The following is a 16816-nucleotide window of genomic DNA, read 5'->3' as shown; positions in this document are numbered from 1 at the left end:
TCATCTTAATTCCTTTTTAATAAGCGCTGGTGCGAATTTCGCAGATGTGGCACCAGAGCACCAGGCGCTAATCCACTTAAGCCCTTATCTCCCCGGCTGCCGACTCCGTCGCCGCAACCTTGCTGGGCGCTGGCAAGAGAAGTTGGGCAGCTCCAGGGCTCGGTTAACCTCGCCGCTCGCCTCGCCGCCTCCGTGAAGGGAAAAGTTCTGCAGAAATCCCATCCCGGTTTGACCCTCCGGCTCTTGGGGCTTGAACGAGGCGGCTTAATTGGAGTGCCGATAATGGCCGTGTCAGAGAGGCTGCCACGAATGACCTCTTCAGCCTCTCGTCTTGCCACACACCGCTGAGCCGCCAGTCTGGGTTTCTGGGTAAAGCCCTCTCAAGGCAGCCCGAATAAGCAATTAAAACCGCAAACTACGGCTAAAATAATCTCGTTACAGGTAGAACAAGCTGAAAGCAGCAGTCTGAAAAAAACGTTACAGAGCCCAGCCCAGGAATTAAATGCAAAACAGCCCATTTAAATCAGGCTTCCCGGTGCCAGCTTGGTGCTGTGGATGCCAACAGAAGCAAGGCCTTTTCGGCATCTAATATCTGCTGCTCAGAGTTCTACACTGGGCACCAATCTGTTGCCAAGCCAAGTTCAATGTGTTGCTATTGGCATCTAAAGCCTTTTAGGACCAGTTTACCTACGAGACCACCGTACCCCATATACGTATTGCCCACTCGACTGCTTCAGTTGGTGGAATTGGCACAGCCACAGCTGCTATGTAATACCTGCTGTGCATTTGTAAGAACTCAATTGCTTAGTGTGGCAGCACCTGCCCTGTGGAACTCCCTGCCTCTTGATTTCAGACAGGAGCCTTCCCTGTATTCTTTTCGGTGCCTGCTAAAAACGTTCTTGGTCAGACAAGCCGACTCAATTGTTGAGAATGTGCGCTTTCTTCGCTTCTTAGTCGACTGCTATTTTAACTTTTCGAAGGTCTGAAATTATGGGTGCTCATTTTTCGCCGTGATAATTTAACTGCTTTAGCCTGTTTGTAAACCGCTTTGAGGTTGTGGGTTTTTAAAACAACAACAACCGGGAGGTGTATATATTTTGTGAAATAAATAATGCCTCCGTCCACAAAGACCTGAGTAGAACGCCTCCTTCCCCGCAGACCCTCTTAGGTGCAAATACCTGTGGACTTACCAGGATGACACAGACCACGGTCCCTGCATCCTTGTCCGCCAAGGGGATGATCAACACTGCAAGGCAAAGAGGACGGGACCCCATCAGGGCGAGAGTTTAGCAAAGGGGGAGGCAGGAAGGAGAAGGAAGCAGGAAGACGGGGGGGCTGGAGATAAGGGGGGGAGAACCCTTTGCACCCCACGAGATGGAGGAGAAAAGCAGCGGGGACAGGGCAATGCTACCCAGATTTGAGAAATGGGTAATTTCTTCAACTGTCACCTGGGTGGGGCAGCCATTCTGCCAGGTTGCCCTGGGGCGGTGGGGGCCGGGGGGGGGCAGGGAGGAGAGAGAGAAATAGGAAGCAGAAGGCTCATTTCATCCGTTTGTTTTTTTAAATTAAAGATTTTCTTGATTTACAAAGTGTGTGCAATATCTCTCGTATTTCCCCCCCACGTAACATTCTTACAAATCAGTTTCATTTGTTGAGACATTAGGAAGAAAATTACACTAATATGCCCAGGAACCTCACCAAAATGCTGGAGAGGGGAGGGTGCAGCTCCACGGGCACATACCTCCACATGTGATGGGAGTGCCCCCAAACCCAACTATTCTAGACAACAACCACAGGTAAAATTTCATCCATATTGTTGGAGGCTTAGTTCCCCACGCACCTCTTTGCCCCTGAACCAAGCCAGCTCTTCATTATAGGAACAACTGCTTAGAAACTGGTGCCTGGTTTGAGGTTTTGTTCTTCCTCTTCCCTCCCTGTCCCATTCCCCTTGCGTGTCGTGTTTTTGTTCAGATTACAAGCCCGTGTGTAGGGACTGTCTTGTTCTGATCGTATGTAAGCTTCTCTGATATTTTGGGCTGAAGATCAGGGTATTAATCCTCCAGATAAAATAAAAAATAAAAATCAGTTCCTTGTTTCCCCATTGTTCCGTATTAAGTGAGATAGCTCAGTTGGTAGAGACTCTTAATCTCAGGGTTGTGGGTTCAAGCCCCACCTTGGGCTAAAAATTCCTGCACTGCAGGGGGTTGGACCAGATGACCCCTGTGGTCCTTTCCAACTCTGATTCTATGATTTCCACATCGTTTTTAAAGAATAAAATCCTCATGAAGGTTTGCAAGCATTTCCGTGCAAACCTCTCCAAATGGACTCATAGCTACCCAAAGAGCCTGGGGCAAGCCAGTCAGAGGGGCGGGATACAAAAAAAAAAAAAATGTATGTAATTTTGCCTTATTTTGTTTTGCATTTAAAGCCTCCCTTTTCCTCCCAGGAGCTCAAGGTGGCGTGTGCAGCTTCCTCTTCCTGCATGGTTTATCCTCACGACAACCCTGGGAGGAGTTGTATGCTGAGAGGAGCAGAGACTGGCTCAAGGCCACACCCAGTGACCTTCATTCACGGATGGGTGGGGATTTGAACCTTGGTCTCCCAGGTCCTAGTCCAGCACTCTAACCACTAAACCACACTGCCTCTCCAGCTTCCCCAGCCACGCACTATTTGGGCAGAATGGGGGGGATATTTTTATTGTTACTATTTAATAAATTTTTACACCACCCTATACCCATAGATCTCAACAACCTAAACTAGGGTTACCAGATGTCCCTGGGACAGCCCCCAGATTCACCAATCTGTCCCCGGACAAAATCTTGTTGGGAAACTGTGTATGTGCAGCTACTCACACAGAGTCAATTCAGGTTTGGCAGACAGCCAGAAGGCAATCTAAAGGAGTAAGTCTGCCTGGTGATAACAGAGGCATGGAGACTGCTCCCTGATTGGTCAAGCTCTCTCAATGGAGTGATAATTAATGGCCTCCTAACTGGAATCTGTTAGTTTGGAGTTCGTGAGTTCAGAGTTCTGTGTGTCAGTGTAGGAGCTGTGAGTCGTGTCAGAGAGAGCTAGCAAAAGATCCGTGTTCTGTTCCTGTAAATAGTCCACTGTATATAATAAACACCTAACTACAAGTTCCTGGTTCCTGCTTCGTCTATCCTAGAATCATAGAATCATAGAATCATAGAGTTGGAAGAGACCACAAGGGCCATCGAGTCCAACCCCCTGCCAAGCAGGAAACACCATCAGAGCACTCCTGACATATGGTTGTCAAGCCTCTGCTTAAAGACCTCCAAAGTAGGAGACTCCACCACACTCCTTGGCAGCAAATTCCACTGTCGAACAGCTCTTACTGTCAGGAAGTTCTTCCTAATGTTTAGGTGGAATCTTCTTTCTTGTAGTTTGGATCCATTGCTCCGTGTCCGCTTCTCCGGAGCAGCAGAAAACAACCTTTCTCCCTCCTCTATGTGACATCCTTTTATATATTTGAACATGGCTATCATATCACCCCTTAACCTCCTCTTCTCCAGGCTAAACATGCCCAGCTCCCTTAGCCGTTCCTCATAAGGCATCGTTTCCAGGCCTTTGACCATTTTGGTTGCCCTCCTCTGGACACGTTCCAGTTTGTCAGTGTCCTTCTTGAATTGTGGTGCCCAGAACTGGACACAGTACTCCAGTCTGCAGCCAAGCCGCCAATTGCTTCCGTGGATTCTGCGTGTACTCTGCTAGGTCTGGCTAAGGTCCTGCAACTAGTCGGAAAGTTGCGAAACACCAAATAGGCTTTACCAATAAATCTGTCCCTGGATTTTAATTAATGTCCCCGGATTTATGCCTCGGGACTTCCGGTGAGGCAACATGGCAGGCGCCATGGCAGCGAGCAGCACTGGAGGTCCAGGCCACGTCAAAGTTCCCGCCAGCCAATCCGCTGGCTGGCGGGGGTGGGGGCTATTTAAACCGAGGCGCGAGCCAGAGAACTTCCTTCTGGCTCGCTTTCTCGATCAACACTCACCCCGAACTCGCGCAGAGCAGCCCGAAGCAGAAGAGCCCGCGGCACTCCAATGGGCTCTGAGCCACTAGGCTGCCTTGTGTGTGTGTTTTAATGCAGGTTTTCGCAAGACCAGCGAGCGCCTTTACTCAATCTCTCTTCACACCCCTCCACCTCTCTTTTTGGGGGGCATTTGTGTGTTTGTAGATGGGCTTCTCCACCTGCCTTGTGTTGAGGTGTGCGCCTGACAACTTCCCCCCCAAAACAAGGTCAATAACTCTGGGCAACCTGAACAGCTGCTAGGCGGCAAAAGAGGGAGATCCCTGGCCGTGCCTGTGTTAAATAGGGCACGCCATGCCCCCAGAACCAGCCAATTGGCGGGCCAGGGGGTGACACAGCTGGGGATTCCCCCAATCATGGGGGGGCTGGGCTCCAGCCGCCGCACCTGTGGTGGGGCTGTGAAGCCCACAGAATGCGGCAGCTAGACTGGTGACTGGGAGCAGCCGCCGAAACCACATAACACCGGTCTTGAAAGACCTACATTGGCTCCCACTACGTTTCCGAGCACAATTCAAAGTGTCGGTGCTGACCTTTAAAGCCCTAAACGGCCTCAAAGGTCCAGTATACCTGAAGGAGCATCTCCACCCCCATCTTTCTGCCCAGACACTGAGGTCCAGCTCCGAGGGCCTTCTGGCAGTTTACTCCCTATGAGAAGTGAGGTTACAGGGAACCAGGCAGAGGGCCTTCTCGGTAGTGGCACCCACCCTGTGGAACGCCCTCCCACCAGATGTCAAAGAGAAAAACAACTACCAGATTTTTAGAAGACATCTGAAGGCAGCCCTGTTTATGGAAGCTTTTAATGTTTGATGTATTACAGTATTTTAATATTTTGTTGGAAGCTGCCCAGAGTGGCTGGGGAAGCCCAGCCAGATGGGCAGGGTATAAATAAATTATTATTATTATTATTATTATTATTATTATTATTATTATTATTACCCCACCTCCTCTGCAGGGCGGAAGTGGCTTTCCTAAAATAATAAAGCATGAAATTCAAAAGAAGAAAAAAGAAAGTGTCCCCAGATTCCTTGAAAGAAATCTGGTAACCATAACCTCAACCCGCTTCCGCTCCACCTCTTTCCCAGGACGGTTCTTACCTTGCTTATCCGGGGCTAAGGGGGCGGCCAGGCCAACCATGGGCTTGCCCTGCAACTCAGCCGGCGGCAGCCCTTTGCAGTCCACCCTCTTCTGCTGCAGGACGGCATCTCTGAAAGGACAATTAAAAAGGAAAGCAGAGCTGAAGGAGAGCTGGTACGAGAACGAGGCGAAAGTCTAGAGTGCCCCGCAAACGCAAAATGGTAAATTAGCTTTGGAGAAATGCCCAAGGATTCCAGGCGCCTCCTTCGTGAGAGGTTCAGAGGGCGGCAACACGAGAACGGGGCCTTTTCGGTAGCGGCTCCCTGTTTGTGGGACGCTCTCCCCAGGGAGACTCGCCTGGCACCATTTTAAGGCTCCATCTTTAGGCATCCCGGTTTCTGATTAGATCCCGGAATGTCCCACTTTTCCTTAGGAAGTCCCTATTTTCATCAGAGATGTGTTGGAGGGTATGGAGCTATAAGTAACTAGACAACCTTTAGAAGACATCTGAAGGCAGCCCTGTCTGGGGAAGGGTTTTTTCTTAAATGTTTAATGTTCTCTGATGTTTTTATATCTGTTGGAAGCCACCCAGAGTGAATGGGGCAACCCTGTCAGATGCATGGGACAACAACAACAACAACAACAACAACAACAACAACAACAACAACAATAATAATAATAATAATAATAATTTTATTTATACCCTGCCCTCCCCAACCAGAGCCAGGCTCAGGGCAGTTAACACCAGTAAAATTACAGGAACCAATTTAAAATACAGGTTAAAATGCAATTTAAAATGCAGCCTCATTTTACACAGATCAAAACCATAAAGGGGGGGACATATAATAATATAGAATATATATATTATAACATATATATATATATATATATATATGTTTTCGTAGATTTTCACGGGTACAGGAATGCAGGTTTTGGTGTCTTCGGGTGTCTTCCCGTGTAAGAGTCGGGGTGTCTGTGCGACGTTTCGACGAGGTCTCACTCGTCATCTTCAGGCTGGTGCTTTCGGCTTCTTGTTACTGGAACAGAGCAGAATCTGGTGTTTGAGTTCCTATAAATACTGTTGAGGGGTGTGGTGTATAGCCTCCAACGTTCTGGGCAGAGAGGAAGTTCCTAGATTAGTGTGCCTCTTCTTCTTTTGTTCCTTAATTACTTGAGGGATATCTTGAGTGATTTCATGAGTGATATTCTGAATACCACTGGGTGGGTCATTAAGTGTAGATTAGTTGCTAAAGCTTTTGTGTCTTGACCTCTTGAGCTTGTGAAGAGTTTTTCTGAGAAGATGGCTGTGCTGCATTTAGTTGTGCTCTGGCTTGGCTTCGTGTATAGGGGCGAGTTGTGGTTTTGTGCCTTGTGCCAGCCAGATCTGTGTAGGGATTGCAGGGGGGTGCAGCATCCGGAGGTGCCACTATAGTTTGGCTACTGGATGGAGTCTGTAATATGTCTGTGGAGAGGGTCTGGGTTTGGGTCTGGTGTGGTTGATTGGTGACGGCGTTCTGTGTGCCTCTGGTTCTGGTGTCGGTTTTTGTGGGGAGGGCTAATTTCCAGATGTCTGGCAGGCGGGACGTGTCGTCACGCTTGTTCATGTTGTGAGGGTGTTTCTCTATCTCGATGGCTTCCATGATTATTCTCTTGTGGTGATGTTCCATGTTAAAGAGCAATTTGGAATCTGCAAAATTAATTTCGTGTCCTGTTTCTTTCATGTGTTGGAAAAGAGAGGAAGTTTTTTCTTCTTTTTTGACGGCATTCTTGTGTTCTGCGATACGTGCATTTATTCGTCTGTTTGTTTGTCCAATGTACGTGGCTGGGCAGACTTTGCAGGGTATTTCATAGACCCCTTGGTTTTCCAGCTGGATTTTGTCTTTTGGGTTTCTGAGGATATTGGCTATTTTTTGGTTGGTGCAGAAGGCTGTTTTGATATTGTGTTTATACCCTGCAAAGTCTGCCCAGCCACGTACATTGGACAAACAAACAGACGAATAAATGCACGTATCGCAGAACACAAGAATGCCGTCAAAAAAGAAGAAAAAACTTCCTCTCTTTTCCAACACATGAAAGAAACAGGACACGAAATTAATTTTGCAGATTCCAAATTGCTCTTTAACATGGAACATCACCACAAGAGAATAATCATGGAAGCCATCGAGATAGAGAAACACCCTCACAACATGAACAAGCGTGACGACACGTCCCGCCTGCCAGACATCTGGAAATTAGCCCTCCCCACAAAAACCGACACCAGAACCAGAGGCACACAGAACGCCGTCACCAATCAACCACACCAGACCCAAACCCAGACCCTCTCCACAGACATATTACAGACTCCATCCAGTAGCCAAACTATAGTGGCACCTCCGGATGCTGCACCCCCCTGCAATCCCTACACAGATCTGGCTGGCACAAGGCACAAAACCACAGCTCGCCCCTATACACGAAGCCAAGCCAGAGCACAACTAAATGCAGCACAGCCATCTTCTCAGAAAAACTCTTCACAAGCTCAAGAGGTCAAGACACAAAAGCTTTAGCAACTAATCTACACTTAATGACCCACCCAGTGGTATTCAGAATATCACTCATGAAATCACTCAAGATATCCCTCAAGTAATTAAGGAACAAAAGAAGAAGAGGCACACTAATCTAGGAACTTCCTCTCTGCCCAGAACGTTGGAGGCTATACACCACACCCCTCAACAGTATTTATAGGAACTCAAACACCAGATTCTGCTCTGTTCCAGTAACAAGAAGCCGAAAGCACCAGCCTGAAGATGACGAGTGAGACCTCGTCGAAACGTCGCACAGACACCCCGACTCTTACACGGGAAGACACCCGAAGACACCAAAACCTGCATATATATATATATATATATATATATATATATATAAAACAATAGTAATAATAACAATAATAATTTTCATTTTTCATTGGAGAAATATTGGAGGGTTCGCATTCAGCAGTTTAGGGATCCTTTAGAGAAACAGAGCCCTGGTGTTCTCAAAAAAGCTCTCAAATATGCGATGAACACTGTTTGAGCATAAAGAAAGGGGACCTCTCCAAGCTGAGGGTGGGGAGCTCAGAGGCGCCATTCAAAAGCCGGGAGCAAGTCCCATTAGCACCTGCTTGTTGGCGCTTCCCAATAATGAACCTTGGGTTAGAATCAGAGTGTTAAATGGTCATTCTCACCAAGCAAAGATTTTTCTCGGCTGAGTGTGGAGGGGAAGGGAGAAACAGCCTCCTGGCCTTTAAAACGTCCAGCTGAATGTAGCCCCTCCGTCCTCAGAGGCTATGGAGTGGTGGCAGCCCCAGGGGAAGAGGGTCTTCTTTGTGGCAGCCCCTAATCTGTGGGACTCCCTCCGCAAGGATTTGTAACTGGCACCTTCCTTGAGTAGTTTAAGGAGGATGCAGAAGACCCTCCTGTCCACTTTTGAACCTCGAGGCGGACGCTTTAAAGTGTTTCTAACTATCGAATTGCTGAGTTGAAAGGGACCCCTCAAGGTCCTCTAGCCCAACCCCATGAAATGCGGGGATCGCAGCCAAGCATACGTATACACCGAGCAGATCATGTTTAGCATCAGAGCAGGCTGCACAAGTTTAAGAACGGATCCCAGGTAGAGAAGGAAGGAAGCTGCACAGCCAAATCTGCTGAGCCACAGAGTATTTTATTTTAATTTATATCTGTTTATTTACTAGATTGATATACCACCCTTCATCAAAAGATCCCAGATAAAACAAGAGATTATTATCTGGGCTTTGGAAGAGACATGGTCTCAGCTTTTGCAGATTTGATTGCTGCTCAGATCCAGAGAAGTGGATGCCAAGCAACCATAATAATAATAATAATAACAATAACAATAACAATAATAATAATAATAATAATAATAATAATAATAATAATAATAATAAAATTACTTATACCCTTATACCCTGCCCATCTGGCCGGGTCTCCCAAGCCACTCTGGGCAGCTTTCAACAGAATATTAAAAACACGACAGAACATCAGACATTTAAAACTTCCCTAAACAAGGCTGCCATCAGATGTCTTCTAAAAGTCAGGTAGTTGTTTATTTCCTTGACATCTGATGGGAGGGTGTTCCATAGGGTGGGGGCCACCACTGAGAAGGCCTTCTGCCTGGTTCCCTGTAACCTCACATCTCGCAGGGAGGGAACTGCCAGAAGGCCTTCAGAGCTGGACCTCAGTGCCTGGGCAGAACGATGGAGGTGGAGACGCTCCTTCAGGTATACTGGGCCGAGGCCGTTTAGGGCTTTCAAGGTCAGCACCAACACGTTGAATTGTGCTTGGAAACATCCTGGGAGCCAATGTAGGTCTTTCAGGACCAGTGTTATATGATCTTGGCAGCCGCTCCCAGTCACCAGTCTAGCTGCCGCATTCTGGATTGGTTGTAGTTTTCGAGTCACCTTCAAAGGTAGCCCCACATAGAGCACATTGCAGTAGTCCAAGCGAGAGATAACTAGAGCATGCACAACTCTGGCCAGGCAGTCCGCGGGCAGGTGGGGTCTCATCCTGCGTACCAGGTGGAGTGGGACAGCTGCCCTGGACACAGAATTGACTTGCGCCTCCATGGACAGCGGTGAGTCCAAAATGACTCCCAGGCTGCGCACCTGGTCCTTTAAAGCCCTGGTTTAGGGATTTAAAGGTCAGTACCAACACTTTGAATACATATATATATTTATATATATTTGCTGCTGGCACAAACTGGCCATTGCTTTCCTGCTTCCCACCTGATTTCCCTTCAGCTAGCAGAACAGCTTGTGATATGTGTGTGTGTGTGTGTGTGTGTCCCCCTCCCTCCCTCTTGCCACCTTGTCAGGATTACTGCCAAAGCTCCCCTGGCATTTTGGAGGATTTGACGGTAATCTGCTACAGCTGCCCACGAGATCCAGCTCTCCCTTTGGGGAGGCGAGACTTCCTTGTGAATCAGAAGCTCCCTAAAAGAAGAACAGCAGAGCTGCAAAAGAGACCGAGGCTCCTAGATTCATAGGATGGTAGGGCTGGAAGGGACCCCCGAGGATCATTCGGACCCACGCAGGAAAGGAAGCTAAGGGGTTGTTGTTGCTGAAGGAAAGGCAGAGATCCCCACGCTCTCCTTGTTGACTACGCCTGGGCTGTGTTCAGAAAGTGGTGGTGGGGGATGAGTGTTCAGACCCCTGGGCTCCCACTTGTGGGGTGCCTCAGGGTTCTGTCCTCTCCCCCATGCTTTTCAACATCTACAGTGGTGCCCCGCAAGACGAATGCCTCGCAAGATGGAAAACTTGCTTGACGAAAGAGTTTTCTGTTTTGGAGGTGCTTCGCAAAACAAATTTCCTATGGGCTTGCTTCGCAAGACGACAATGTCTTGCGAGTTCCTGCTGGTTTTTTCCCTCCCCCCCTTTTTCTAAGCCGCTAAGCCGCTTATCAGCTGATCCGATCAGCAGATAAGCCGCTAATAGCGCTAATCCACTAATTCGTCAATGGGCTTGCTTCGCAAGACGAAAAAACCGCTAGATGAAGAGAATCACAGAACAGGTTCTTTTTGTCTTGCGAGGCACCACTGTACATGCAGCTGCTGGGAGAGATCATCGGGGATTTGGGCTGGGTGTTCATCAGTATGCGGATGATACCCAGCTCTACCTCTCTTTCAAATCAGAACCAGTGAAGGAGGTGAAGGTCCTGTGTGAGTGTCTGGAGGCAGTCGGAGGATGGATGGCGGCTAACAGATTGAGGTTGAATCCTGACAAGATAGAAGTACTGTTTGGGGGGACAGGAGGTGGGCAGGTATGGAGGACTCCCTGGTCCTGAATGGGGTAACTGTGCCCCTGAAGGACCAGGTGTGCAGCCTGGGAGTCATTTTGGAATCACAGCTGTCCATGGAGGTGCGGGTTAATTCTATGTCCAGGGCAGCTGTCTATCAGCTCCATCTGGTACGCAGGATGAGACCCTCCCTGCCCGCAGGCTGTCTCGCCAGAGAGGTGCATGCTCTAGTTTTCTCCTGCTTGGACTACTGCAATGGACTCTACGTGGGGCTACCTTTGAAGGTGACCCGGAAACTACAACTAATCCAGAATGCGGCAGCTAGACTGGTGACTGGGGGCGGCCGCCGAGACCACATAACACCGGTCCTGAATAAATTATTATTATTATTATTATTATTATTATTATTATTATTATGCCAGGGTCCGTTACAAGCAGAGAGTGTGGCAGGTGGGCTACCCTAAGGGGAGCAGGCTCCTGCGGAAGACACCGCCCCAGAGAGCTCTAGCAAGTAAGCCAAGTTGCATTCCATAGGAGATGGCTGAAGGATGGCTGAAGGTGAGCTGGAATAGAGAGAGCAGAGCAAAGAGGATAAAGTTTTATTTCGCTGTGATTCCTGAATTGCAGCGAGTTGGACTAGATGACCGTTGGGGTCCCTTCCAACTCTGCAGTTCTATGATTGTGGAAGGAAGGGGCTGAATTCCTGATCAAGAAGGGAGGGGGGGAACCAGTGTGACAAATCTTATTAGGGCATAAAAGGGAAAGGGTGGTTATGAATATTTCTTGCTTGGCTCCACCATTCATTCATTTAATCCTATTCATTAATCGAGTCCCACAAATTATCTCAAAGCTGGTTCACAGCAAAGACATCAATGGTTAAAAACGATCCCATAGATGAAAGCAGTTCCCTACGTTTAAAAAATCAGTATATGCAAATGGCTAGAAACAATTTCATATATGAAAACAAATTCGACTCCAATACAGCTGCAGGCTGAGCTCCCACGGGTGGGGTAACTGATGTAAAAATACAATATTGCAATCAGTTAAACCAAACTGCAGTCAAGAGAATAGGGTGGATCCTAAATATCTATCTATCTCAGGTCCCTTGGGGCACACTTTCGTGACTGTCAATGGCACACCCTCCAGAGACAGAGGAAAGCTAGTGCCTGTTCCCTGCCCCATATGGCAAATTGGTCCTTTTCCCCCTCTCACTCCACTGTTTACAAACCTCCCCTCACCCCCTGGGAATTCCTGCTGGAATTCACCATGAACACCTCCCTTGCTCTCTTGTAACTGCAATGCTGCCAACCTGAGAGGTGCCGGAACTGAGTTCTGGTACGTTCTGGCTGGAAAAAAGCCATGTGGCACTCCTCCTGCACAATCATCTGGCAGTCTTTTAGCTCCACACTTAATATAACCGTATATTTCCCATAATGATCCTGCAAAGGCCACCCCCAGGGGGAAGATCCTAATACATGTTTCCTCATAAGTACTCCTCTTTGACTTAAATCCCTGTTTCGCTGCAGGCCTTTGAATGAGCCATCTCTTCTTGCCTCTATTCCTTTAAATCATTTTCGGCTTCCAATGCTACTTCCTCTTTAATTAGTGGTTTCCTGTTACTTCTGGCTATGGAATTATTGAATCATCCCATTAAACAGTTCCCTGCTGCTTTTTCATTGCTCAGTTAATCCTTGCACATCCGGATCACTGCAAAGCCCACGACAGGCCAGAACGGGACAGACAGGATGATGGGTGTCCCAGCCTATGTCTGTAACAATGTGAACTAGAAGCAGACTTTTATTTAAACTGAAAAACAAAGATGAAAGCTTGGGCTCTCAGGATTCTGGAACCTCGGGAAGATTCTGCAAAATTCTGTGCCATTGGACAGGTGTCAAACAAAATGAACTGTATGCCTCCTTCACAATCCACAGGGCTTTGTTGTTGTTTAGTCGTTTAGTCATGTCCGACTCTTCGTGACCCCCTGGACCAGAGCACGCCAGGCACTCCTCTCTTCCACTGCCTCCCGCAGTTTGGTCAAACTCATGCTGGTAGCTTCGAGAACACTGTCCCACCATCTCGTCCTCCGTCGTCCCCTTCTCCTTGCGCCCTCCACCTTTCCCAAGGTCTTTTCCAGGGAGTCTTCTCTTCTCATGAGGTGGCCAAATCTTGGAGCCTCAGCTTCATGATCTGTCCTTCCAGTGAGCACTCAGGGCTGACTTCCTTCAGAATGGAGAGGTTAGATCTTCTTGCAGTCCATGGGACTCTCAAGAGTCTCCTCCAGCATCTGTTTTTAGTTTATTGCTGGTTTTATTAATCTCAATAGTTGCTTTTACTGATAATTTTATTCTCCTAATAAACCGCTCCGGTGTGTGTTATTTACTACCGAGCAGTGTATAAATTCTGTGAAACAATAGATCATGAAACAATAAAATAATGTACGCTGCTGCTGTGCTCCTCTCCAGAGGTAGCTGCATTTCAATCACACCTATTCAGAGTCTTGTTTGTGCAGAGGCGTCTCAGTTCCCCAGACAGAGCTGGTGTTTCCTGGGAGCAGGAAATGGTCTTTCAGAGCGAAGCTCTGAGGCTCCTGGCATCTGCTGTGCCTCTTGGAAGCAGAAAGGGAATGCAGAATGATCAACCCACCGAGGGGTTACCGATAGCAGCTGGCCATGGAAACAGACATCTCTTCTGCTGGAGCTTATCTGTGGGAGGCATGGCATGTCCCTCAAAAACCCACCACGAGCCCTGCATTTGATCTGCTACATTTTGATTTATGGCTGGCGAAATTCCTCCTCCTAAAGCATCTCTCAGTCGCTGCGCATCCTTATCTGCGGCATGTTGATGGAAACTGATTCAAGCCGTTCCTCCCCTCCTCAGTAGGCCTGGGGTGAGATAGGAGGAGAGCTTTCAGGGACAAAGAACATTGGAAGCAGCCTCGGACAGAGCCGGAACATTGGTCCATGTAACTCAGTATTGTCCACACTGACTGCCAGCAGCTTTCCAGGGTGTCAGACAGGGAGTCCTTCCCAGCCATACCTGTGACTCTGTGACCTTCTGCATGCAAGGCACGTGTTCTACCTAGCTGTTCTCCTCCAAATTATGAGCCATGTGGAGAACACGGGAAGCTGTGGCTGATCTTTGGTCCAGCTGGCTCATCAATGTCCACACTGGCTGGCAGGGTTTCAGAAAGGGAGCCTTTTATAGCCCTACTCCAGTGGTGGCCAAACTTGGTTCTCCAGCCGTTTTGGGACTACAACTCCCATCATCCCTGGCCACCGGTCCTGTTAGCCAGGGATGATGGGAGTTGTAGTCCACAAAACACGTTTGGACGCCACTGCCCTACTTGAACTGCGTTGCACCTGCTTCTGCTTCCTTGGAGATGATTCTTCCGAGGGTCCTCAGGCATCTCAGCTCAACGATCCCTGACAAATGGTCCTCTGCTTAAAAACCTCCACGTCAGGAGAGTCCACAACCTCCCGAGGGAGACTGTTCCACTGCTGAACAGCTGTTACTGTCAGAAAGTTCTTCCTGATGTTTCGTTGGAATCTCTTTTCTTGTAACTTGAAGCCATGGGTTCAAGTCCTACCCTCCTGAGCAGGAGAAGACAAACTTGAGAGCTTGAGATGGTAATAATTTTATTATTTATACCCTGGCCATCTGGCTGAGTTGCCCCAGCCGGTCTTTCCTGTGACTGAGGCATCTGATGAAGACCTGCATTTTTTAAATGAGCTTAAAATATATATTTGTAAATGTTTGTATCTCTCATTCTCTCATGCCAGGCATAAACCAGCTGGGTGCTCTGGCAGCTGTTTATCTTCCTGTTTAAGGGCCCCTGTTTAAGCAAGTGCCTCAGGGTTGTAAAAGGAAATTACAGGCTAGGAGCAAAAGGTCACACTGACCATACAAATTACAGAATACAATCAAGCTGCAAAGACACAATTAAGAGTGTGTAAATAGTAAGTTTTATTGTTTAACAGAAGACTCAAGTCATATTTTCATAAGGTTAAAAAAGGGCAAGAGCTAATGGGAACAGCAGCTGGCTTGAAAGAGGCTGCCCTCTGAAGCTGCTTTGAAGCTTCAGAGAACTTAGTAAAAGCTAAATTCTCTAAGTTCTCTAAGTTCCTTTTCTTCTAAAAATCTATATATGTTATGTATGAAATATATTGGCTTAAATGTAATTATGCAAAGGATTTAGAAAGTAAGAAATGTTAGATTCTTATGTTAGATTCTTATTTCATAGATGGTGTGTGAGAAGGTGAACCCAAGATCTCTTTAAGATAAAATTAGAACCATGCACCATCTGCTTTAGCCATCTGTTTCGCAGTGAATAGGGCAGCAGGGGCCAAAGGTTATCTGGTAATTAAGGTGCCTGGTCGAGGTAAATGTAAGATATATGGCTACTTGTTTGCCATTTATAGATAGAAGGAAATATAGCTCTTTGTCTCCCATAAAAGGTAATAGGAAATGGGTGTATCTTTTATGATTGGTTCTAGCAAACAGCCAATAGGAATTTCAACCAGGCTGATTGGACAGAGGCAGCCAAAGGAGGAGCAAGGGGGCTGGGCTGAGGGAATATAAGTGCTGGCCATCAGGGCTGGAAGGGCAGAGCATTGGTAACCATATACCAGTGTGTCTCTCATTTATTTGTCTGACAAATAAATTATTATTTTAATTTCTCTATTGCTGCGTTGAATATTTCATTCCAGCTAAGCGTTAACCACAAGCAGGGTGCTACATGACAGCCCTTTAGATTTTTGAAGGTTGGCTATCATCTCTCCTCTCACTCTCCTTTTTCCAGGCGAAACATTCTCAGTTCCTTCAACTGTTACACACAAATACACACATTTGTGGTTGCTGACTGTAGTTTTACAGACCCTCTAAGTGTCCCTATTTTCCAGGGACAGTCCTGGTTTTACAGAAGCTGTCCCAGTTTCTGAAATGACCCTGGAATGTACCTATTTGCATTGGAGGAGATAAGTAACTGTACAGCCCTGTATAGTTTATTATTATTATTATTATTATTATTATTATTATTATTATTATTAAAAAAACACATATTTTGGAAGCTGCTCAGAGTGGCTGGGGCAACACAGTAAGATGGGTGGGGTATGATGATGATGATAGAATAGGACCACCCCATTTTCACCGGAGAAATGTTGGAGGTTATGGTTTTAGATGTATTTGTAAGCTGTTCTGCAGAGAAGTGCATTTGAGGAAGAGACGGGTTAAATGTATCAAATAAATAAACAGATAGATAAATATGGCCAGGCAGGGCCGGATTGAGGTTTGATGAGGGTCTCAGCTCCTGCAGGTAATGGGGCCCTTTATATGTCCAGCTGTCCTTTGTCAACAAGAAATTGCCGCTGGTTTCTTTTGTGTTGAATATATGCTATATGGTAATTTATGGACACAATAGGTATCTAAAGCCATTTGCACATAACAAAATATGTATTTTATCAAAGTAATTGTTGAACTTGAAATACAATTAAGAAGAAGTATATTAATAGTGAAATACAATTAAGAAGAAGTATATTAACAGTGAAATAATTATTAAGCTCTAACTTAAAATGAATTTTTATTCATAACAAACTTAATAATGCAAACACATTGGCATTTGGCAACAACAAAAGTTCCTTTAGAAACACAGTTTACCGAGACTCATAGCCTCGTCTCTAGAAACTTGCTATAACATGAAATAATAATAGGTGTAAATATATGATGCAAACTACTAATAATGATAAATAGCAGAATGTAGGCATCCTATATATAGAAATGAACAAACCAGTGATATTTTAGGGAGCAGGCTAGCAGGCAGGGCCCATTGCTTACATCACAGGAGCCTACACAACACAAAACACTGTTGCTGTATGTAGGTTTTATTTTATTTGTTTTTTATCTTCTATTTTGGAAATGTGCATCCATTTTTTTCCCT

The 16816-nt window shown here is 46.7% G+C and overlaps 1 protein-coding gene across 6 annotated transcripts in view; it reads right to left on the bottom strand.

The window, feature by feature from the left end:
• Nucleotides 1–16816, bottom strand: part of PDE2A (phosphodiesterase 2A) — a 394356-nt gene that overhangs the window by 64332 nt on the left and 313208 nt on the right. For all 6 annotated transcript variants that reach the window (XM_082219118.1, XM_082219113.1, XM_082219115.1 and 3 more), the window contains 2 exons: nt 5140–5249; nt 1191–1246 (listed from right to left, as the gene is read on the bottom strand). In XM_082219118.1, coding sequence (XP_082075244.1) covers nt 1191–1246; nt 5140–5249 — 166 coding nt within the window. The remainder of the gene's footprint in view (nt 1–1190; nt 1247–5139; nt 5250–16816) is intronic.

The sequence above is a fragment of the Podarcis vaucheri genome (assembly GCF_965113315.1).
Source record: "Podarcis vaucheri genome assembly, chromosome: 4".
Lineage (NCBI taxonomy): Eukaryota > Metazoa > Chordata > Lepidosauria > Squamata > Lacertidae > Podarcis > Podarcis vaucheri.
Note: the sequence above shows the minus strand (reverse complement) of the source record. Positions and strands in the feature narration are given on the sequence as shown.